Source organism: Chionomys nivalis, chromosome 22, assembly GCF_950005125.1.
Source record: "Chionomys nivalis chromosome 22, mChiNiv1.1, whole genome shotgun sequence".
In the NCBI taxonomy this organism is placed as follows: Eukaryota; Metazoa; Chordata; class Mammalia; order Rodentia; family Cricetidae; genus Chionomys; species Chionomys nivalis.
The window spans coordinates 40240318-40264566 of NC_080107.1; the positions used below are offsets into that span (position 1 = coordinate 40240318).

General features: G+C 51.0%; 2 protein-coding genes across 2 annotated transcripts; both read left to right on the forward strand.

The window, feature by feature from the left end:
* Positions 1-8959: 8959 nt before the first annotated feature.
* Positions 8960-12673, forward strand: Lcn6 (lipocalin 6). The gene is made up of 7 exons (XM_057754609.1): positions 8960-9052; positions 9240-9379; positions 11103-11173; positions 11781-11891; positions 12098-12199; positions 12460-12485; positions 12530-12673. Exons 1-7 carry the CDS (start codon positions 8960-8962, stop codon positions 12671-12673), a joined length of 687 nt encoding a protein of 228 aa, XP_057610592.1.
* Positions 12674-14009: 1336 nt separating this feature from the next.
* Lcn10 (lipocalin 10) lies at positions 14010-17429 on the forward strand. The gene is made up of 6 exons (XM_057755755.1): positions 14010-14111; positions 14775-14914; positions 15253-15323; positions 15743-15850; positions 16493-16591; positions 17078-17429. The coding sequence occupies exons 1-6, from the start codon at positions 14010-14012 to the stop codon at positions 17104-17106; spliced, it is 549 nt and encodes a 182-aa protein (XP_057611738.1). The 3' UTR covers positions 17107-17429.
* The last annotated feature ends 6820 nt before the right edge of the window (positions 17430-24249 follow it).

The window sequence follows — 24249 nt, forward strand, 5'->3', positions numbered from 1 at the left end:
GGCAGCCCAAAGATCAACAGGGCTTAGTTGTCCTCTCTGAGCTCATTTGTCCTCTGGCCTCAGCAGCTGGAGGAGGCCTCTGTGGTGGGGTCTGATGCTCTCCTGCCCCCATCTCATGCTGCCCTGTTCTGCAGGGAAGTGATCCCAGGTCCTGAAGGAGGTGAGCCCACATCCTTTATTCTACACCACAGCCCTTGTGTTCTGGTACTAGATCCTGGCCCTGGTGGTGGTGGTGGTGGTGGTAGTGGGTGTGTGTACCCCTTCTTTACCTCTCAATAGCATTGCTAGACAGGTCCAGAGAGGTATCTGTTTTGTTGTTTGGAGAGAGATGCAGTCAGGAATGTGAGCCCAAGCTGTCAGGCTAAGTCCTAGGAAGGAAGTGGGTGCCTGGATAGGTGTCATTGTGGATATTGGAACAGAGCTGGGTGCCAGGCTCCTTGTCCTCAATATTCTGCCCATCAGGGATGCTCAGGATTGCTGATTGACTCTGTCTCTTCAGATGCTATCAGGAGCTCGGTCAAGATGGATATAGACCCTGTTCGATGTCTTAGGGTTTCCTGTATCCAGCTGGTCTACCACCAGCATGACCTCATTACCATAACCTAGCTCACAGATATTGACAATATGACTCATTTTGCAGATAGAGAGATCAAGGCTCAGGGAACCAGTGCTTTGCTGAAGCCAGGTAGCTAGGATACCAGGCCCCTAGCCTGTGACCCTGACCAGAGTCTCAGGGTCTCTGGAAGCCACACATGGCTCTGAGCCAGATTGTTTTGCTTGCAGGAACTGATGTGAGGAGAAAGCCGTGACTCTGTGCACCTGACCTCTTTTGCCCCTACCCAAGGTGTTCCTTGCATCTGTGCCAAATAAACCTTGCTGCAACATGTTGCCTAGCATCTTTTCTGGGGATGGGTGTGCACCCGTGCACCACTGATTGCCTTCTGTCCACAGTGACCCACGTGAGTGCAATGCACTGCACTCTTTCTGTGAATACTCTTTAACGACCCAACTCACAGAGCTGGGCAGGTTCCATCGACTGATCGATTCAGGCACCCAGCCCCATCTTCATTCTGGAGCAGTTTCCTGTCCTTTTAAAATCTGGAAGCAGCCACAAGCAGAGACAAGGCCTTCCCTTGTGGTCTCAGTAGGTCTCTCAAATGGAAGGGAAGTGGAACAGCCCCTTTGCTGCCCCTGTTTTCCTAAGACTCCCTGCTGTGTGGAGATCAAATCCCTGGCTGTTGTTTTCATGGTGTCACCTGGAGGTGGCTGTTCTCTACTGTCCCCCTGCTCGGCCCCTCCCATGCAGTTCTGACTCTTCACCCACTTAAATTCAGTGCCCGAGTGCCCATCATGGTGTCTCTCATGTCATGGCCTACAGCCACTGTCTGCTCACCTTCTTACATTGCTGCCGCAGCTGGAGAGCAGAAAAGACAGGAATGTGGGGTGATCTACGCCCGCTTGTCCATCTCAAATTCTGCCAGAGAAACCTTTGAGGAGGCATTCTCAGGTGAGCTTCTGACATGCTAAGGGCATGGGGAGCGCTGTCATTTTTTACATATCTGGTCCACACCTGCACCAAGTCCCAGAAGCTTAGTGTGAGATCGCACTTCCTGCTCATGACAGATGCTCCAGACTGTGGACTCCAGCCACAGTTCATTACTGCACAGTTCTGGAGCTTGATCTCCAGTCCACGATCATGTGACCTCCAGTCCATGATCATGTGACCTTCAGTCCACCATCATGGGTCAGCAAGTTTGTTTTCAGGACTAGGGACATGGTTTTGTTAGTAAAGCGCATACCATGTAAACATTTAGAATTGTAGCTTATGTAAAAATGTACCAGAAAGCATGGTACATACCTGTGGTTTCAGTGTTGGGGCGGTGGAGACAGTAGGATCCTTGAGGCTTGTTGCCTAACCTTTTTGTCCAAGTTATTGGGTTCCATGTCCAATTAGAGACCCTGAATCAAAAACATTGGGGAGTGAATGACACCTGATATTGACCTTTGGCCTCCACATGAATGCACACACACATGTACACATGCACTCACACATACACAAGCACAAGAAAGTCCACTATAAGGTAAGCGCTCTCTTCCCGTGCGGTGGACATGGAAGTGGGGCACAGAGACTGACAGTATGGTCAGTCTTCCTGTCCTCAGAAGGATTTTCACCTCCTTGCTTAGACTCACAGCGACTGGCTTCATTGGAGCCTTACTTGTCTCCTGAGACCCCCAACACAGTAACACGGGGGTCAGAACTGAGGAGCACACAACCTAGACTCTAATAAAGTATACCTTGCAAAGACTACAGAACTTAGGGCTTTTATATTATCTATTTCTTTATAATAGGACATGTATATGTATATGTATAAATATATACATACATATATACATACATATATATATATATATATATATATATAGTATTTGTATGTGTATGGGTTTTTTGCCTGCATGTATGTCTCTGTACATGTGCATACAGTGCCCAAGAAGGTAGGAAAAGGGAGCTGGATCTCCTGGAACTGGAGATGTAGACACTTATAAGATGTCATGTGGGTTCTTGGAATTGAATCTGGGTCCTCTGGAACAATACCCAATGCTCTTAACCATGGAGCCATCTCTCCAATGTTGAATGTGGTTGAAATTTTATTTATTTATTTATTTATTTATTTATTTATTTGCTTAGTTTTTTGAGACAAGGTTTCTCTGTATAACAGTTTTGTCTGTCCTGGAAACTCACTTTGTAGACCAGGTTGGCCTTGAACTCACAGAGATCTGCCTTTCTCTGCCTCTCAAGAGCTGGGCTTAAAGGCATGCACCATCACTGCCCAGATGGGATTTTATAATGTATTATTAGTGATGCTTCACAGAAAGGTGAGTAGATACACAAGCAGAAAAGCAAGGTCTATGGGAGAAGAAAAGAATGGTTTAGTAAAACCCACTCCTGAGAAGAACCAAAGCTGGATTCAGAAGAGAAATGTCTAATGAGACATCATAAGCATGTTAAAGGAACAGTGGAATTCATGAATAAATAACCAGTGAGAGACCCGAGAGGGAAGCTCAGCAGGACCGCAAAAGGGAGCAGGAAAGGAACCCGAGAGCAGAAACTCATTGCATGGGCTTACATCAGATTGGACAGATGAACGTCAATGTCCCAGTCTGAGGAAAAGAGGAGAGAGGGACTGAGGTCCCTCAGAGGTTTCCTGGAGAAGAGCTGGTCAACCGTTTAGCCACACTGTTGAGTTCCAGGTTCAATGAGAGCCTATGTACCCCTCGCCACATACACACACACACACACACACACACACACACACACACACACACAAAGGTAAAGAGTGATTAAGACAGAATGACACCCTCTGGCTTCTCCATTCATGTACACTGGCAAAGCTGCCAGAGGAATAGACTAGAGCAAGAAATGTGCGGAAACACATTAGACTCTAGTGTCTGTGTCAGTGGCTTTTCTTACTGTGTGTGACCAAATACCTTACAAAAGCAACTTATGAAAGAAAGGGTTGATGTCGACCCCCAATCTGTGAGGCTCCTGTCCATCATGCTGGGAAAGGTGTGGCAGATTTCAGGGCAGTGGGGTCTGCAGCAGGGACTCCTTGCATCTTGACAGGCGGTCAGGCAGAGACACTGAAATGCCAACAACAGCTTCTTTCTTCCTCTCTTTGTGTGCAGTCCAGGAGGCCTCAGCACATGGGACGGTGACCTCCATTCCAGGTTACACCTCTGTGGAAACACCCTCAGAGATGCACCTCAAAGGCGTACCTCACTGAGGTCCAAGGTGCTTATTGATCTAATTCATTGACAAAGTTAATCACCGCATTATCTTAAGAAGCAAGTTTTGGATATTACCAAGTTACAAATTTTATATAGATAAAAATATTTTATAAAGTTGTAAGTACAAAGTTATTTTTAAACTTGATGAAAATATCAACTTAGAGACTTCCAAAGTTTAGGGGAAATGAGTAGAATAAAATAAAGAAGCAGTTGGACGGTGGTGGCGCACACACTTTTAATCCCAGCACTTGGGAGGCAGAGTCAGTGCTTGTAGCAATAGGAAAAGTCAGGAGTGTGAGCAGACAGGGATGAGGGGCCTTGTGTTCCGTGATAGGCAGGGCAATCCAGGAGAAGACAAAAGGACATTCTTACATGGTGGAAAGAAACAAAAATCAGGTCAGATTCCAGTCATTGCCCTTGTAAAGACAACCTGTTCCTGCATCTCTATAGTGCACTGGCTTGCGTGCCTGACCTCTTTCATGCTTGTGAAAGTCATTCTTGAGGGTCTCAGTCACTCTTGGGGGTCTCATTCACTCTTGGGGGGTCTCAGTCACTCCTGAGACTGATTTGTTCATTTTACTTGATGACCCTGAGAGACATCTCTTTATCAATAAAAAAGAGATTTGCTTATTTTGTTTGTGTTTGTGTATGTGGCTACATGAGTTTGTGTGCACCGGGTGTTTTCAGGTATCCAGAGGCCAGAGGGTGTCAGAGTCCCTGGAGCTGGAGTTATAGGCAGTAGAGAGCTGCCTGATATGGGAGCTGGGAACTGAACCCAGGTTCTCTCTAAGAGCAGTAGGTATTCTAAAACACCGAGCAATTTCTCCAGCCCCTATTTTCTTTACTACTTTTCTTAGCTAGGCTTCTGGTGCTGGGATAAAAAACCATGACCAAAAGCAGCATTGGGAGGAACAGGTTTATTTTGGTTCCTAACTCTCAGGTCCCACTCTGCTGCGGGAAGTCAGAGCAGGAACTCAAGACAGAAACCAGGAGGCAAGAACTGAAGCAGGAATTCTGAAGGACCACTGCTGACTGGCTTGTCTCCCTGGCTTGTTCAGCTTGCTTCCTTACACAACCCAGGAGCATCTGCCCAGGGTGGGAGTGTCTGTATCGGACTGGGCCCTCCTGCATCCACCATTAATCAAGGACATGTTCTATGGACATCCTCAGGTGATCTGGATGGAGATATTTTCTCAATAAGATTCCCTCTTCCTGGATGTCTAGGGATAATCGCCGCGTAAAGGGCTTTAACAGGCCAGAGCATGGTGATCATGGCTCTGGTAGGCCTTGCTCATCCCTCTTCCTTCTGCCTTATAAAGTTGTTAGGTTACATTCCTAAGCTAGCCACCAAGGTCCATTCCCCAGTTTGGTCAATCCCTCCTCCTGAGGCTGACCACCAAGTTCCAGCTCTCAAAGTATTGAGTTCAGCAATCAGAGGCCTCCTTTGGCTCACCAAATTAACATGCCCAACTAAAATGAAACACCACATCCTAACACAGGATTCCCCCTTCCCTTTATAAACTGCCATTTGTCTGTGGCCATTTCTGTCTCTTCTCCATCTAGAGGCTGTCCTTGTCGCTCTGGGACAAATGTCTTGTCCCTTTCTCCCTCCCCTTCCCCCTCTTCTACCTCCTGCCTTCATCTCTTATTCCCTGCCCTTTGTTCCTCTGGGACAAATAAATCTCTTTGTGCTGAGAACTTGGTCTTGGGGTGGCTTGTGCCAATACTGGTCCTTTCACTGTGTAATATGTTAGTACATTCAATTCAGCTTAGAGTGTTGTTATGAGTGTTATTATAAATGTTTTAATTCTTTTTTGGTATCTTTTTATAGTAGCTAAGTAGAGATAAAGATAAAGATATCATTATCTTTATAGGACAGTTTGTGTTCATTTCATGGACCCGGTTGGCAGGTGGTTCAGCAGAGTCACACCTGATCCGTGAGCGTTTCTGCGCATGTGTGTGCTCAGCTTCTTTACTGTAGCTGTCGGGAGTCAGCTCTGTATACCACCACAGAATGCTGTAGGCTGAGCATTTAAACAACAGAAACGTATTTCTCATGATTTGGGTCAAGGTCCTATTAGTTCCAGGGGAGGGTTAACTCTGTCTGTGTGTGTGCATAAGTGTGTGCGTGTGTGTGTGTGTGTGTGAGATAGAGAGAGATACAAAAAGTCAGATACAAACAAAGTAAGACAGACAGACAGAATGAACAGCTCCTTCTCCTTCATGTTCTTATCAGCACATTAGTCCTATTTTGGCTCTAGCCTCATAACTTCTCCTAACTTGGCCACCTCCTCACACCATCTTGTTGAACTGTGAGGGTATAGTGGCAATAGTGCAGCGTCTGGTTCTTATCTCTTTGGTGGTTTAGGACACTCATATTCCTGGGACTCTCATCCGATCCTTTGCTTTTTGCATCCTACCAGCAGTTAAACTCTGCCTTTCTGGAACATTCATGTAAGTCATGTGCTCTCCCTGAAGTTGGTGCCTGTTCTTTCAGCTTCTTTTGTGGGGTCTTTTAGCTCTGCCTTGGGTCTTCTCTCCTCTGCGCAAAGTTGGACTTGCCCCCACAGGACTCCATGAAGCTCTAGACTCCTGAAAGAGGATTCTTTTTATTTTGAAGATTTATTTTATTCTATTTGTATGTGTGAGTGTGTAGGTGTGTGTGCATGTGTGCGTGTGGATGTCATGTCTGTGTGGGCGCCCTCAGAAGTCAAAACAGGGTACTGAGAATTGAGTTCTGATCCTCTGGAAGAGCAGCAAGTTGGGCCATCTCTCCAGCCCCTGGGAAAGATTGCTGTAGGTTAAAATTTAAAGTTTATTGATAATACATCGTATTATCAAAACATAAGACTGTAGTAAAATCTTTGTTCTTTCTTTTCTTTTCTTTTTGATTTTTGAAACAAGGTTTCTCGGTATAGCCTTGGCTGTCATTGAACTCACTCTCTAGACCAGGATGGCGTTGAAAACTCAGAGATCCCCTTGCTTCTGTCTCCTGAGTACTGGGATTAAAGGAGTTTGCTAACACTGCCTGGCAGTATTTTACATGGTATGTATGGCTGCAGTTTTCTTCTTTAGGGGCAGCATAACTTTTGCAGGGTGGTGAAGAAATGCAGGCACAGTAACCCACCTAACCCGACTTTCCCATACAACCTTCTCTCCTTTCCTGTTCCTCTGAGACCTTCCGAAGGTGGCTTCGCCCGTGAGTACTGTCCAGTCTCTCTCCAGTCTGCCGTGGAAGACCCAGGCATAGTCACTGCTTTTCCTGTCTGTTTTCTCCCTGCTGCTTCTCATTCGGTTGTCTTAGGCCTGTGTGTTTTGGCTGGAATATATGTTTAAAAATGATTGACAGCATTGATCTGAAGATTAGGATGGGAGATTTGGAGCAATTGTCTCCTAAGAGAAATCTTACTTTTTTCTGTCAGGTGTCTGGGAGGTCAGCAGCTAGGAACCATCCTAATCCAGGTTCAAGGTCTGACTCTGGGTCACTGAGCTGGATGGAAGAACATTTAGCTGACGTTTACCCAGGGTCTGGTGCGTGCACCTTTACCCATCCACAGCGGGGGCCAGCAGGGAGCTTTATTAGGATGTCTTTTCTGCAGAGACTCAAGCTGTGGACACACTGCACCCGTGGGTCCTCAAGGCTGGCTTGGATTGAGGATGGGGATGGTGAGGGGGCTGGGAGGCGAAGCGTGAGCTTCAGTCTACCCTGTTCTGGGTCCTGAAGACCTGCAGCCTTGTGCAGAAGTGCGCAGGGCATCTGTGATGATGAGCCAGTCTCAGGGTGGATGGCTATGGTGTTGGCTGGAGGCAGGAGGATCTGCCTACCACCTCCCCACCTCTTGAGTATGGTGGGCCTGATAAACCCCACCCAAAACTTCTGCTCCTGTTAGTAGCTCCCATGACTTGATGTTGGATAGTTCAAGCTGCAGACAGCAATCAGGGCAGCCTTTGGGACCAGGCTGTGTACAGCAATCGAGGGGCCTTTGGGACCAGGCTGCAGACAGTGTTTGAGGGGGTTTAGGGTATTTTTGGTCTAAAGCATCACCTTCAGCTCCCTAACAACTCTCTATACAAAAGGGTTTGTATAAAGGATTGTTTGGCTTGGGGCTTCACCCCAGCTCCTGTCATAAGCTCCCTCCTCTGGGAGTTGCCTCAGTCCAAACTCCTCCTCCAAGAAAGTCTGCCAAAAGGTGGTGCCTCCCCAGGAGGGTCAAGAAAGCCTGCCAAAGGGTAACCCCTCCTCAGGGAAAGTCGAGCTCACTTCCACAGACTATTGAAACTGCCCCCCCAGAGAATGAACACGTGGTCTCTGTGTTTTGTGTGGTCTCCCCTTTTCTCTCTCTTCCCCTTTGCATATTTTCCCGGGGCTACCTGGGAGTTTTCTCATCTATTAAACATGAGCATCTTTTAATTTGGTGTGATTCAGATTGATTGGGATTATTTCCATTGAGGGAGAGGTTCGTCTAAGAGAAAATACTTAACAGGGTCTGACTGAAGTCAGTCAGGATTTGGCCTTAGAGTGCAGACAGGTAGATGTGGCCCAGCTGGAGATGGATGGAAAATGAATATGTCCAGATAGGGGGACAGAGGGGACAGAGCGACAACTAAGCTGTCCTAGCTTGGTTGCAGGGCTGGCTGTTAGAGCCAGTGGGAGGTCACAGGCCAGCAAAGCAGAAGGCTGTGTGGCCAGTGAGGGTGGGAATGGACCTTAAAAGGAAGCCTTTGGGGGTGGCGTTTTGTTTTTTTAATGATCGAGACAAAAGATGTCTGAAATTACCGTTTCTGGACAGACTCCTTTTACTTGGCCGACCTGACCTCAGCTTGGACCTGCACGGATCAGGAGAAGAGAAGCTTGGGAGAATACTGGTCCCGAGGAGGGGAGAAGACAGGGTGGACAGCTTTAGGAGGCTCACTCTGGAACTTCTGGGGAGTCGGCACTGTGTGGTTGATTAGAACAGGTTCCTGGGCCTCTCTTGCCTCTGCTAGACACCAAGACCAGCACAGTTTAACACCGCCCTCCCCACCCGAGTGATTTTGCTTTGTGAGAGGTCGGAATGCTATCCTGGCAGTTAGTGGCCACCCACACTGAGGCACTTAGAGTCGTATAAACTGTTTCCTGGTGGGAGATGTCACATCCCGGCCTACTGCATGGTGTGCCCGGGCCTCCAGAAGAATGAAGGTGGTGTTTCTGGCTGCCAGTCTTCTGGCTTTGGTCTCTATGTCCTGCGTCCAGGCCCTGTGGCTGGGAAGGCTGGATCCTAAGCAGGTAACAGCCTTCTTGGGCGGCAGGTCCTAGGGCCAGGCCCTACCTTTGAGGCTACATAGCATTTGCATCCCCAAGAGCCAATCTGGATAAGTATGGGTCGAGGGAGTTAGACTGTGTGAAGGGTGCGGGAGTTGTTTAACTGCTTTGAAGGAGGAGGGCCCAGTATCTCAGCCAATGCTTCCCCTAGTTCCTTGGGCCCTGGTACATCCTGGCAATGGCCTCCCGTGCCAAGGACTTCATGGTGGAGAAGGACATGAAGAATGTAGAAGGCGTCCTGGTGACTCTCACTCCGGATAACAAGCTGAGAGTTCTGTCTTCCCGGCATGGGTGAGTTGGCAACCCCCAGCTGGGGACTCCCTTTCAGCTTCCTCAGCAGGAGCACCTTCCCCAGAGGGGCTGCGGGCTTTGTCTCCCTCCTTCAGAGAGAGGATTGGATTCTGCAGACCAGCTCTTGACTGCATGGTTGGCTCTCCGTGCTCCCTTGTGCTCCTCGGGTTAATCTCTTCTGTTCCTGAGGTCCCCGCAGTAGAACGCTCCCTGCCTCTGTTGCCCTATCTTTCTTTCCCTGGTGGACCCTGCCTGACTTATTCACTTTCTACCAGCCTGTGAATCTCTGTCCCTGGCCTCTGACGGCATGACTTGATACTTTTTTGTTTTTTTTCTCTGTGAGTCTTGTGGAGCATTTGGTCCTCAGGGTCACCGGCTTAGTTGCAAGCATTGATCTCTTTAGAAGGAGGCCACCAAAGCCTCAGGCCAGTCTAGCCTGTAGGGTCAGGCTGGCCTTGTCTAGTGAAGTAACACAGAGCAGTCCCTGAGGCACCTGGTGGGAGTTGTATGGAAATGAATGTCTCTTAAATGTGCCTCATTTGGTGTGCCAGGCTGGCTGCTTAGTGAGGACCTGAGCCACTGAGACAGGCTGCAGACAAGGATGACTTTGAACTCATGATCCCCCCACCTCCACCCCTCAGTGCTGGGATGGCAGGTGTAGCTATTTCTGCACATCTGACTCATGTTTCTGATACTGAGTTACAAACACAAAAACAAAACAAAACAAAAAACCAAACTAGCTACAGAACTACTTCCCAGTTTGTTTTCTGACGTTGGGAGGCTTTTAAAAAGGCTTATGTGTGTGAATATTCTGTCCGCATGCATGTTTGTGTACCATGTGCATGCCTGATGCCATAGAGGGCAGAAAGGAGCATCAGATCCCCTGACATTGGAGTTAGGAATGGTGGTGAGCTACTGTGTGAGCATTGGGAACCAAGCCGGGTCTTCTGCGAGACCAGCCAGTGCTCTGAACTGCCTGACCGTTTCTCCAGGTTCGAGGGGGACTTTGTGTCTATGAAGTGCTTTTTAGTTCTGCATCGTGTACACACCGGCCTTTGCGTCTGAGGGCTCTGGGTGCCAGGACATCGGGTGGGGGTGGGAGGTTCCTTCCCCTTTCCGTCCTGAAAGTCTTGAATCTTTGGTACATCTAGGACTTGGCCTGGTGAGAAAGTGTGAGGTACACTCAGGTGGCTGCGCAGCCTACATTGCTGAATTATGACTTAGTTTCTGACCGTTGTCAGAGGTACACGTCTGGGTAAATTTTCTTTGCTTTTAACTTTCTCTTCTGTTCCTGTGACTGACCCAGACTTTGCTGTGGGTGTGAGGTTCACCTCCTGGTCTGCTGGACCAGCTTATGCTGTTTTCCTCCAGAACCTCCTGGGCATTGCTCACTGAAGGTGTCTTATTCCCACCTCTGCAGTCATGTTTTGTCTAGCAGATCCTGCTGTGCTCCTTTTGTGTTTTCTCACCTCAGAGGGGGACGCCTCAGGGGATGTCTGGATAGTGTCTTCTAGCTTGAACCATATAGGTTGATGTCTCTTGAGCCCTCAAGCACCCAACAGTGTGGATCCCTTGGGAAAGAAAAGGAATGATGAGTGTCTCTCGGGCCCCAGGGTGGGTTTTCTGGGTAACCCAGGCATCATGAAATGTGAACCCCCTTTTTGGCCTTCCCCGCTGGCGGGCCTGTGTGCATCTCAGAGGCCTTCCTGCCATTGCTTCCTAGGCCAGATGGGTGTCGTCAGAGCATGGTGGAGCTGCTGAAGCAGGATTCTCGATGGGTGTTTGAGAACCCCTGTGAGTGTGATGCCCCTGGGACCTCCTTGCCCGATCACCGTCAAGGCCGGCTCCTGTGTATTCCCAGGCTACAGTTGGCAGGGCCAGGCCTGGCAGGAAGGAAATCACTCTGCTCCAGAGCCCTTGGCACCGTTCTGTGGGCCAATAAAGGATCTGACAGTCAGGGCCCTGGGGTCAATCCTCAGGGGAGAGAGGCCCCTGAACAGAGGTCTTAGGCCTCATTTCCCCACCCCTGTGTGCCCAGATACACATGTTTGGGGGGTCCTAGTCTCAATCCCTGGGCTTCTTCATGAGTTAAGAGGGCAGAGTGCTGGTTAGTAGTGCTCTACCCGCAAAGGATCGGACTGGGAGTGGGTGACCCGCTTGCTCTCAGTCACCCCGGGCTGAGCTGGGGCAAGCGCTCTTCTGTCTGTCTGTCCACCAGCATTTGAGAACTGCTTCTTGCTGGTACAGTGTAGGGGTCAGAGACCAGGGGACAGCTTGAGACCTCTGCTGAAGTGAATAGGGTTTGGTTCTCCCCATCTTGACTTCCAATCCCGGTTTCGTGCCTCTTTGGCATGATGCTCCCATTCCCCCTGCTGCCCTGGATCTTGCATTTGCTCTCTAGCTATTGGCGTACTGGATTATCGGGTGCTGGGCACTAACTTCAAGGACTACGCCGTCGTCTTCACACAGCTGGAGTTTGGGGATGAGGCCTTCAACACAGTGGAGCTGTACAGTAAGTGGGGACAGGCAAGGTTGCTCAGGGTCCCTGGTGCCCCAGACATAGGTACTCTGTGTCCACAGCCCCCAGTAGGGAACATACAGGGACAAGCCCCAGCTACCCTGAAGTTTGCTAGGGATTGGGGTAAAGAAAGGGTCAGGGGACACAGTCACGCTCTCCACACTCTGACCGTCTCTCAGAGGCTGCTCCTTCATGCCCAGGTCGGACAGAGGTGGCTAGCTACGAGGCCATGAAGCTGTTCACCAAATGGAGCCAGGGTCTGGGTTTCCGGTCCCAACAGCAGGCCCAGTTGCGGAAGGACCGTGAGTGTTACTAGTACTGGCCACAGGGGGGCGCAGGCAGGTCTGATACACATGGAGTGGCTGGGGTGGTGGAGGTGGTTCGTCTTCAGCTTCGACTGGTTTGTGGGTGTTTCAGGGGATCACCTACGCCTGTCATACATCCTCAAGTCTGTAGGGACAGCCTCCTTGGAAGAGGCTTGTGGGTAGGATCCTGGGAGCTGCTGCAGCCCTGCTCTCACAACTGGCTTGTTTTTTTTTTTGTTTTTGTTTTTGTTTTTCAGTCACGTGTGCACACAAGATCCTCCAGGTAGGCCACCTTTTCTGCACCACTCTTGACTCCCTGGGGAGCAGATAGCGCCTGGGGCTTTGGGTGGACCCTCTTCAAAGCCCACGGCTCTGCAAGTGGGAAGGTCACTGAAGGTGAGGATGAAGGATGTTATAAGCCCCTTGCCAACTTTTGCCCTGGTTTTCAGTGACACCATGCGCCGGAGATAGCACCACAGCATCCTGGGTGGAGGTGGACAGGCACTGTCTTTACTCAGCGATGAGCGGTGCTGGTGTTGGCTCTCTGCTCCCCTAGGCTCAGGCTTGGGTTGAAAATAAAGCAACTTCACAAGTAAACCTGCCACAATGTGTCTTCTCTGGTGGTGGGATGGTTCCTGTGCTGTGGAAGAGGACGTCACCAGAGATCAGACCATGGAACCACAGAGCCAGCTCAGGGACAAAAGAATTTGATGCACTAATATCCCTTGTGAGAATTCTTGAGCCTGAAGACAGGGATGCTGACTTTTCACTGGGGATAGGATGTAGCCACCAAGAATGGCAAAAGCTGAGGTGCCTGGGCTAGACAAGAGCTATATGAGTATGTCAGGACACTATCAAGACAGCCCTGGACCACCAGAATCCAAGGACGGGGTCCAAACACCTATGCACTACCTAGTAGGAAGAAACACCGAGCGTTGTACAGTAGGAAAGCACAGATAGCATCCGCCAACAACTTACTGGGGGTTAGCATCCACAGGCCACCTGGCAGGAGGACACAGAATTCACAGACTGGCTGGCAGGGGAGTTAGGTCAGTATGCGTGAGCTTCCCAGCAGGGAGGTGCCCCCAGGGCCCCAGCTCCTCTATACCTAGGCTCTGGCTGTTGGTTGGGGGTGGACATGGTGGTGTATGGAATTCCCAAAGGCCTGAGTCTATGGGCCCTCATTGCAAATGGGGTATCTGGTCAGGAAATGGTGAAACAAGGTCATCTATTGGAAAGTAACATGAGGGGAAGGGTCAAAGCTTGGGCACACATCAGTTCTCTCTCTCTCTCTCTCTCTCTCTCTCTCTCTCTCTCTCTCTCTCTCTCTCTCCTGGCCCTGTCATCAGCAGCCTTCCATAGGGAGTTCCAAAGTTTATGCCTAGAGGCCACTGTTTCCATCCCTCTTGTCTGCACACTTGCCCAAGAGTCTAGTCGCAGAGACACCCTAGGCTTCCGCCTCCCCTCTTTGGCTAGGGTTATGAGAGTCCCAAGGACCCGGTGCTAGGTGAGGCAGCCCAGACTGCAATGGTATGCAGATGTGTGTAGTTCTAACCCTTCAGGAGTGAGGGATGTGAGAACCAGCCTCCATATGGCCTCTGAGAACAGGATGGTGTCCATCTTCAGGGACCTCCCAGGCAGGCAAAGTCTGTTGTAACCAACCACGACCAGGGTGACGTTCTCAGAAGGAGGGGCAGAGCTTGAAGTCACGCCTTCCCATCCCAGCAGCCTGAGTCTCCAGGGTAAGTCTGACACCACAGCAGGGCAGGCACGGCAAGATACAGCTTTAAACTCAGAGCTGCTAAGGATGAAGCTGGAAATGGCCCTGGCCACAGTCCTAGCTCTGGCTGTGGTGTCCTGGACAGAGGAGTTTTTCCCTAAGGAGGCCCACACTCTCAACTGGGGCAAGGTAAGCCTCATGCCCCCTGGTACCTTCATTAGGTACTAGGGTTACAGGGTACAAAGACCATTTAAGACCAGAGCTCCAACTGTGGGGTGATCTGGGATAACGTCCTCAGCAGGAGGGCAGAACATGGCATCTGTTGAGCCCAACTGTGTTGGTTACCTGTCCTCTCCCGCCCCTGCTCCAGCCCTGGGACCTCTTGGAGATACCTCTGCTGCAAAAACAGTAGGGTGGAGGGACAAAGCATTAGAGGTGCCCTGAAGCGGAAGATTGCCAGCGGGGTGGCTGTGGGAGCAGAAGCGAGGTGGACAATGTAAGAAGCACACACAGAGTTATTAGGATCAAGGAGTATGCATCAGGGGAAAGCTGGCAGCTAGCGGCCCAGGGACAAGTAGGAAAGAAAGTGGCTGAGTGTTACAGGGAGGGAAGAGGGAAGGAACCGCTGGGGTGGATAGGGTAGACACAGCCCAGGCTTCAGACTCCTGGGCACCTGGCCAGCTAAGCGCCAGCTTCTCTTCAGCCTGGGACAGGGTAGTGTCCACCTGCAGATACAGGTGTGGTCTGGGTCTTGGGAAAGGGCCACTTGCTGGGTCTGTTCTCTAGCTGGGAGCCTGGACAGGCAGCGTGGTGTGGCAGCTCCAACAACGTCCTCCCCTGATGCCCCTGCAGTTTTCAGGTTTCTGGTACATTATTGCCATCGCCACGGACACCCGGGGATTCTTGCCGGCTAGAGACAAGAGGAAGCTGGGGGCGTCTGTGGTGAAGGTGCACAAAACAGGACAGCTCAAGGTGGTCATCGCCTTCAGCCGGTGAGGGGACATGATGTGGCAGTGGTCCTGGTACGCCTTTGCAGATTGGCCAGGGACAGCTTCTCTCTGGGAAGAAGGGGCCGACAGGAAGCAGAGCAGAGTCCCCAGACAGATGGTTTCACTACCTCTTCCTTCCCTGAGACCTAAAGGCTGATTTGGGGGGAAATACATGGCATGGGAGATGCAGTACTGGGAGTGGACCCCACCCAAACTGGCCACCTTGGCCCCTGACCCCCACCCCTAGACTCCGGGGGCAGTTGAGTAGAGCTGGAGAAGTGGGTGGTGGAAGGTGGTGGAAGGTGGCCTTCTGGCTGCAGCTCCTCACACCTGTCCCCCAGGCCTCAGGGGTGTCAGTCCATGGAGACGACCCTGAAGAAGGATAGAAAGAAGCCTGTGTTCAGGAACACCTGTGAGTAAGATGCCTGGGCCATGGGAAACTGAGCCTGTGGTCGGACACCCAGGATGGGTGAGCAGGGTGGCTGAGGTCCCACAACTGGCTGAATGACCTGACCTGGGAGGTGAGACCAGTGAGGAAAGACCGTGCCGGACCGGCTGATGTGTTGGGCACCAGATTCTGTACTGTGGGTGGGTGTGGGTGTCCAGGCACAAGATTCTGTACTGTGGGTGGGTGTGGGTGCCCAGGCACCAGATTCTGTACTGTGGGTGTACGTGGGTGTCCAGGCACCAGACTCTGTACTGTGGGTGGACATGGGTGTCCAGGCACCAGACTCTGTACTGTAGGTGGGCATGGGTGCCCAGGCACCAGATTCTGTACTGTGGATGTGTGTGGCTGTCCAGACACCAGTGGCTGCTGTGCTTCTCTTTCAGTGAAGGGGATAAAGGGTTTCCATGTGCTGTCCACTGACTACACGTATGGCCTGGTCTACCTCCGCTTGGGCCGCACAGGCAACAACTACAAGAGCCTGCTGCTCTTCAGTGAGTATGGTGTGTAGTCACCTGTGGGTGTCAGCACCATGGTGGGGGAGGGCGCAGGGACCAGAGACACAGAGGTAAGGGAGGGTGAAGGGGAGGGAAGGTTGGCCAATGGGGAGGGAGGGCAGTTGGTGAAGGACAGTCTGAGAAGGGCTGTGTGTAGGGTTGGAGGTGGCAGCTGCAGAGTCAAGGGGAGACCCTCACCAGGAGGGTCTAGATTCAGGGGCTGCAGGATAGAACAATCCTGTGTGTAGTGTTGGGATGCTGCCCCAGAGGAGGTTGAGATGCGGGCTGTGAGTGCTGAGCTCTGGGAAGTGGAGGCTTAGGACGAGGTGGCTGGATCCAGTGTGAACAAGGGGGAGTGTCAGGGAAGGCATTGGGGAGGGTGTCGGAAGTGAGGTGGCCTGGGATGCAGAGGGGGTCTGTAGAAAGAGCAGAGGAGAGGCATGTTTTGAATGTAGCTGACCTGGACATGCCCGGGGGAGGGCTGTTTGTAGGGACAGACTGCAGAGTGACCCTATCTCCTAGTCTTGGAAATGGGGCCCAGGCACAGAATGTCAGTGAAGGAGAGCATGAAAGATTAGGATACAACCCTCCAAATGTCTTATGGGCACCCCTGCTGCTGTGATTCTGTCCCCAACTCAGACAGACAGAACATCTCCAGCTTCCTGAGTCTGCGAGAGTTCCTGGACACGTGCCATATCCTGCGGCTCACCAAGCAGGCCACCATCCTTCCGAAAGACGGTACTACACAGCCTCCGGCTCTTATTGTCCTGTCCCCCATTCTGCCCCATGAGACAGCTGGTTCACGTAGGAAATGTGCGTGCATGTGTGTGCATGTGCGTATGTGTGTGTACATGTGCATATGTGTGTGTATGTGTGCGTGCATGCATGCGTGTGTGCGTGCATGTGTGTTCATGTGCATATGTGTGTGCCTGTGCGTGTGTGTGCATACCCGTATGTGGCCACGTGGTCTGCAAAGTCAACTGTGAAGATGCCTAGATGTCCTCATCCCCCCCGTATCTGTGGGCTTCCTGCCAGCATTGGGTGTGCAGCGTCCCCAGCAGTCCGAGGCGGCTCCCAGAGCATACAGACTCCAGTCGACACTCCGAATGGAGACAACACAGCTCTACCCTCTTTAGAGTCCCGGGCAACCAGGGCAAAGAGCCTCATATGAATTCATGACAGAGGTGGCAGCCAGGCCTCTCAGCACCGTGTTCTTGCCCACAGATTCCTGTGCACACACAATCCTGCCGTGAGAACCAGTCATCCTCTGCTCACCCCCTTGCCTTGAGAGTCTTCCAGATGCTGGAATGCTGTTCCAGGTGGTGGCTGTGGCATTCAGTGGGTGTTGGGTGACTGCAGACCAGTGACTGACTGCACAGAGCCCGAGCTGTGACTACTGCCTTTGCATCCTCCAGTCCCAGCAAACTCCCACTGGCTGTGCTCATGGCTCCCTTTGGTCCACCTGCCCGGCCGAGTCTGACGCTCACCCACACTTCACCCTGGGGAGGCTGAGCATAGACCACAGGCTCATCACACTCCCATTTTCTTCCTTTCTTTGAAACTGGGCTTCTTTATTTTGGGAACTAGAGAGATGGCTCAGTGGTTAACAGTGCATACTGCAGAGAACTCAAGTCTAACCTCCAGTGTCCATATTGAGGGGCTCACAAACACCTGTTACCTGCAGCTCCAGGGGATCCAACAGCCTCTTCTGGCCTTTGTGGGCACTGCACACACACATACCACCTGCCCACATATACATACAATTAAAAATAAAAATCTTTTAAAAGTTTTTATTTTCATATGTACTTTTTTGCCTCCCTAGGGATGGGATTAAGGATGTGCACCATCATGCCAAGCTCTGTGCATATTATTAATCATTCTTCGCTCTCATTCATTCTCCTTCCCCCGCCTCCCTCTTGCTTTCCGTCCCTATCAACTGGTTCCCACTTTGCTTTCATGTTTCAACCTTCCTACATTTCCTCTTCTTACGTTTTCCTGGTTTTCTACTTTCATGACACACACACACTAAAATCAGACCTTGGGGCTGGGGAGATAGCTCACAAAGAGCACATGCTACTCTTCCAGAGCATCCAAATTCAGTTCTCAGAAACCATGTCAGGCTCACAGCTGCCTGTAACCTCAGCTCAGGGGATCTGATGCCATGCTCTGGCCACATGGGTAGCTGCACATACATGTGCACACTCTCACACAGACCTACAATAGGTAACACAAGTCATAAACACACACACACACACAAGAGAACTGGACTCTACTGATGAGGGTCAAAATGCTCCATTTCTCTTTCTGATTTTGTTTATTCGACTTAATATAATGATCTCTAGTTTCATCTGGTTTTCTGTAAATATCATCATTTCACTCTTGTTTAGGGTTGAATAGAATTCCATTTTGGGTGTCCCATGCTGTATTTTCTCTGTCTTCATCTCTTGATGGGCATCTAGGCTAAGCCTGTACCAGTGAGCTGAGATGTGCACATGTCGTTGTGGCGTGCTGACTTAGAGGCTTTCCCAAGTGACCTCAGGAGTGGCCCTGGGGTAGCTCTAGCTTCTGTTTTTAGGAGTTTCCACGCTGACTTCCACAGTGGCTGCAGTACTCTTCTTTGGCCTCTGGTCACTCACCTGTGTTCTGCTACAGGAGCCGTAGCAGCAGGAGCTCCTCCTTCAGAGGCCTCCTGGGCTGGCTCACCTGCTGGCTGGGTCAGCTTTGCCTTCGCCTGATAGCGGCATCACTTGCTTTCTTCTCCACGTGGGTCTCTCTCCTCCAGTCCCAGGCAAGAGCATCTTCTTCTCCTGTGGCCTTCTCACCAGCAGCAGGCTTCCAGTACCAGAGTGAAATTCCGCCACAGGTGCCACCAATGCTGAGCAGTCTTGAGCACTCAATCTTCACTTCAAACCTACTGTGTCACCGTGTGAGCAAAATGCCGTCATACGGCTCAGGTTTATCCTTTCACGATGTGGGTCCTAGGGTGTTAACTCAGGCCATCTGGCTTAGCAGCAAGCACCCTTATTTTCAGAGCCTCCTCTGGTCTTCTAATATTGGCACATACCAGCTCCATCATCCAGGAGGTTCTCAGATGTGCCCCTAGGTCTTGCCACCTGTACCCAAAGATCATAGCCATTACAATTGGCTTCAGTTTGTTGGAATGGGACATGCCAGGCCCTCTGGGGTCCACTGCTTAGAGAAGCCGGGCCTCTTTCATTTCGCTGTGATGTTCTGAGGCCCCATGCTGATGAGCACATGACCAGTTTCCTTTTTAGTGCTGGCTGCTGAGTGTTAACGGGCTGGACTTTGAGAATATCCTTCACACGCAGTCCCACGGAGCCAGCCTGATGCCTTCAGATCTTCCATTGAGGTGCTGCAGAGCAGAGCTGCATTTAGGGTTCACTTCAGAAGACTGACTTCTCGCTGAACCCCCTTTCACCCAGGCGTGAGCATCGGCACAGAATCCTTCTGTCTCCAATGGTCCCAAGGCTTTCTCTGCTGGTGGATTGGGTTTACTTCAGCAGTTTTGGGTGATCTATGTTCTTTTAGATGTGACCAACCATGTCGATTGGCACAGGATTCTATCGTGCTGTTCAGTGTCGACAAGGCTTATCTCTTGTAAGATGCTTACCCTCTGTGCTTTTCAATTCATTACCTGTGTGCTGTGTTACCAGACTTTTAGGTTGTGGGCATTTATTTGTATGTGACTTTTGGCTTATGAATGAAAACAGGATCCCGGGAGCCCGGATTCAGAAAGCGGCAATGGATGTCAGACCCGACTCCACATCTTCCTGGGAAGAATCTAAAGCTCAATGTGTGGTGGGAGGATGGCAGCTGACATTAGGCATGGCCCTACAGCCTTCTGGGGAGGAGCCAGAAGTTAAATATGGTGGGGTCCTGAGCACCCCTCTAAGCCTTAAGGTCCAGGAATGTCATAAGGACCTGAGCTTGGGGTTCCCGTCTCTTCCTCTGATATCTTTGGTTCTTAATGACAGATGGTGGTCACTGCAGAGCCAAAGACAGCTATGCCCTGCCATCTGACCTTAGCAATCTCTAGATTGTTGTTTCATTAGGGTGGGTGAGACCACCCTGTTCCAGGGGCCTCGGACGCCTTGTTTTCTTGGGTTGTAAGGACAGATGCTTTCTACTGCTGGGCTCTACCAGTGATGGGGGAGAAGGAGGATAAGGGGGGAGGAGGGAAGAGGAGGGGATGAGAGGAGAGGAGGAAGAGAAGGGGGAAGAGGAAAAGGGGGAGAGGAGGAGAAGGCGGAGGAGGAGAAGTGGGGAACAAGAGGAGGAGAAGCGGGGGAGACATTGGGAAGAGGGAGCCATGGAAGGTCCAGAGGGCAGAACATGAGTCAGTAGTAGATCTGGGTGCCTAGGTAAGCCCCACAGGGTAGACTCACAGAATCTATCCCTCTGTCCTTGAAGGTAGCCTCTTTTGAAGCAACGAGCTGGATGGGGACAGAGTTGATCTCAAGTCACATAGAACCAGTCTTGCAAATCTTCGTGCTGTTTGCCACAGCCTGACCTGGATCTCATAAGACCCTGGTAAGGTTAGATCCACCCAGGGCCATTGTGGCCTCAGGAGCGCTTTAGATGCTCTTTCCCTGACTCATTTCACAGAGGCAGTGGCAGAGCTGGGGAGCTGGAGAGAGAGCCATCCGCAGTAAGATCACTGATGAGTCATATATAATTATAATACCAGCCCCAGGATGCTGGTTGCTATGGAGACAGAATTGAATCCTCAAGCCGTGTTTATTCGGAGAACCTAGAGGCAATGTAAATGAAAGGAGCGTTCTGGAGAAATGCTAGGGGCAGTGGACTGGATGTGTGTGTGCCCCCAGGTGCGTGTGTGCCCCAAGGTGCATGTGTGTGTGCCCCAGGTGCGTGTGCATCCCCAGGTGTGTGTGTATGTGCTCCCAGGTGACGTGTGTGCTCCCAGGTACATGTGTGCCCCCAGGTGCGTGTGGGCCCCTGGGTGCGTGTGTGCTCCCAGGTGCATGTGTGCCCCCAGGTGCGTGTGTGCCCCCAGGTGCATGTGTGTCCCCAGGCCTCGAGGGAAAAGACAGGGGAAAACAGCAACAACACAAAGCTCAGAGACAAGGCTGAGCATCTAGCCAGAAGGACAAGATTTTGGAATGAGTATTGCCCGTGTCCTGGTTTCCTATAAAGTAAACCATTGAGAGATAGCCCAGACAAAGCTGTCTCCCCTGGCTTCCCGGATTGCCAGCTCTCGGGTAAAGCACGATGCAAAGAATCCATTCTGGTCTCTGCTCGTTGCGTCTGCAGTGACAGACAGCAGGAATTACTGCATTCCGGAGACACATGTAGGTGAACCTATGCTTGTGTGTAACATGACAGACGGGAGGACACAGGTGTCTCACAGGTGTTCCCTCAGTGTCCGTGTGGAGCTCTGGCTTGCAGTGGGATGATGGGGAGAGGGACCCTGTGGAAGGTTTGTGTTAGATGAGGCTGGGAAGGTGGGTTCTTTTTTTTTTTTTTTTTTTTTTTTTTCGAGATAGGGTTTCTCTGTGGCTTTGGAGCCTGTCCTGGAACTAGCTCTTGTAGACCAGGCTGGTCTCGAACTCCCAGAGATCCGCCTACCTCTGCCTCCCAAGTGCTGGGATTAAAGGCGTGCGCCACCACCGCCCGGCGAAGGTGGGTTCTTGTGATGGGAATGAATCAGTGCCCAGTCGCATGAGGACACAATGAGGTGACCCCTACCAACTGGGAAAAGACTTTCTTTAGAACTCTCTCCTATGGGAGCCCTCTTGGACCATCACCTCCAGAACTCTGAGCCTTAAATGCTGTTTAGGCCTCTGTCTAGGGTCCTAGGCTATGGCATTCCCAGCTGACAAATCCACACCCACGAGCCCACCTTAAATCTATGAGCTCTCAGCTTTTCCTGGGGACTCAGACTCTGAGGGGAAAACCCTCTTGGATGGCATCATCCCACTTCCTGTTCTCAGTGTGTGTGGGTGATGACAGCCCTTCCTGTCGGGAGGAGGAGAGACGTGGGATGACAGAGGGAGCCTCAGTCACAGGACTGGACACCGTGTTCTGATGAAGGAGGCATAAAGACTCTGTGGTGAAAGACACATTACTTTGAGCTCAGCCCACAGGTCCAGAGCCTCCGGGATCTCTTCCCACTTCCTAGATCAACGTGACCCCTGATTCCCACCCCCGCTGTGATCTGGGATGTCTGCATTTCTGAGTGAGAAGCAAGGCAGACAAGTGTCAGCTTCCTGCAAGCCCTGACTGCTACTCTCAGGGCTGGGGTTTCTGTGTTTCTTCTCATCGCTAAGCCACAGGGCAGGAGCAGGTCTCAGTGACTTTATTCTGTGGGGACAGCTCTAAAAGTCAGTGGCCGCAGACAGCCACTGACAAGTTTGCACACACACACATACAGCAGTGCACACCCATGTTCATGTGTGCATTGCACGCTGACAAACAACTCCATTAGCACATATGATGTATAGGCAGAGAATGCAGAGCCTCATGTCAACACAGGCACATGTAATGCACATACCCCATCTTGTGCACAGAACACACTCACAGAGCACACTCACCGTGGATCACACACCTGCATACAACCTCTAGATATATGCATATGTGCAGAGTGTACATATGTACACCTGGACACTTACACAGGCACATGTATTTACACAGCCATCATGCATACACAATATGTGCATATACAGTACACACATTCATTCACGTGCGTACATATTCATCCATGCACATAAAATTCTGCATACAAGTTCACATACACTCCTGCTCACCCCATCTCTAGCTCAGGGCAGAGTCTGCTGTATTAGTTTGCAATGGAGGAGGGGTTGTTCAATGCCCCCGCCCTTTCCAGAAAGACTGGATCTCTCTCTCTCTCTCTCTCTCTCTCTCTCTCTCTCTCTCTCTCTCTTTCTCCTGCCACCGCGTGGCTCCCTACCAGGGAACAGCTGCCTCTGGAGATCTGTGGTGTGGTCTCTTGGCGAGCCCATCTGTGTGTCTTTCCTCGTGGCCTGCTGCAGCCACTTGGGGAACTGCGCCGTCCCTGCCTGGGACTGGCTGCTCTCAGAACCTTCTGTTTGCTGCCTGCTGCCACATGGCCCACTGCCATCACTCAGGGACCTGCAGCATTTCTGCCGCTGCAGCTGCCAGGGATCCTGCAGCATTTTTTAATTAATCCATTACATCCATAGTAGCACATTTCCCAATAATCTCTTGGTGGAATCTATGCTTGTCCACTGAAGAGGAGATGAGCATACATGGTCTACTCTTTGGCAAGCGTAAGGATAGAGCTCTGACCTCTGACACATGCTAAACACTTGTAGGTCTGGAAAATGCTCAGGGCAGAAGCCACAGCCTCTGGCTTCCATCTCTGTGACAGGGCACACAATAGCTGGAGGCACCTGGCAACTAGAGCTGGAAGCTGTGAACCAGCTCCGGGCTTTTCTTCACAAGAAGTTAAGCCAGCATGACACAGATATGAAGTTGGCTCTGCAGTGATGCATAAAATGGAATAATTGTCTGATACCCACTTCCCCGTGGAAGAGCCAAGCCATCTGAAGCCAGCATGGCCCGGGTATGAGACTGGCTCTCCACAGGTACAGATAACTGTGTAATGGAGACTCACTGCTCTGTGGAAGGGCCAAGCCAGCTGAAGTTGGAATGATGTGCTCACGAAAAGCACTGTATAGGTGTGTGGGGTGAGGACTTCCACAGTATCATTGATGAGCGTGTCTTTTGCTGACGTTTGAAAGGTCAGTCGCTACGCTTTAAAGACACATCCTGTTGCCCGTCACGGCTCCTTACTCAGGGCTGCTTATGACGGTTCAGGGGGCCACTCTGAGCTCCATCTCCCGACTCCTCACTATCCTGCACTTCCCTGTCCCTGTCATCCACATCACTCTAATTGTTCCTATGGTACAGCTGTCCTCTGACACACAGCCTCCATACCGGGCACCGCTTGCCTCGCAAGCTTAGCCCACAGCCTGAGCCTCTGCTCTCTGGACTGGAATCTAGGTATTGGTCCAGCTTTCGTGGTGTCTTGCGGGACTTGAATGTTTCCTGACTGGATTCAAGGGTTCACTGTTGGGCTTCTCTCACGGGTCTTCCCGTGGAGTTCTCAGACATCCTGCTTCTCTGGCCAGCCCCAACAGCATAGACAGAGGGGCAAGTCACTGTATATCAGTCAGAGAATGCTTGGAGCTGGGAGTGGGGTGGCTGTTATTACCAGCGTGGACCCTGGTCTGAGGTAGAGGATGGAGGAGGAACAGATGTGTGATACCATCAACAAAGCCACAGTCAGTGTCACCTTCGGCCACAATGAACTCTGCTTTCCTGCACCCATTTCGTCTCAACGTTCACAACTGCCCAGTCCTTCTGTGTGTATT

Excerpts from the sequence above, each read along its gene's own strand:
- Lcn10 (XM_057755755.1), top strand. The coding sequence starts at position 14,010 with ATGAAGCTGGAAATGGCCCTGGCCACAGTCCTAGCTCTGGCTGTGGTG. Across the intron at positions 14,112-14,774 it reads ACACTCTCAACTGGGGCAAG|TTTTCAGGTTTCTGGTACAT; the intron begins GTAAGCCTCATG and ends ATGCCCCTGCAG. Across the intron at positions 16,592-17,077 it reads CACCATCCTTCCGAAAGACG|ATTCCTGTGCACACACAATC; the intron begins GTACTACACAGC and ends TCTTGCCCACAG.
- Lcn6 (XM_057754609.1), top strand. The coding sequence starts at position 8,960 with ATGAAGGTGGTGTTTCTGGCTGCCAGTCTTCTGGCTTTGGTCTCTATG. Across the intron at positions 11,892-12,097 it reads CAACACAGTGGAGCTGTACA|GTCGGACAGAGGTGGCTAGC; the intron begins GTAAGTGGGGAC and ends CTTCATGCCCAG. Across the intron at positions 12,200-12,459 it reads GGCCCAGTTGCGGAAGGACC|TCACGTGTGCACACAAGATC; the intron begins GTGAGTGTTACT and ends TTTGTTTTTCAG.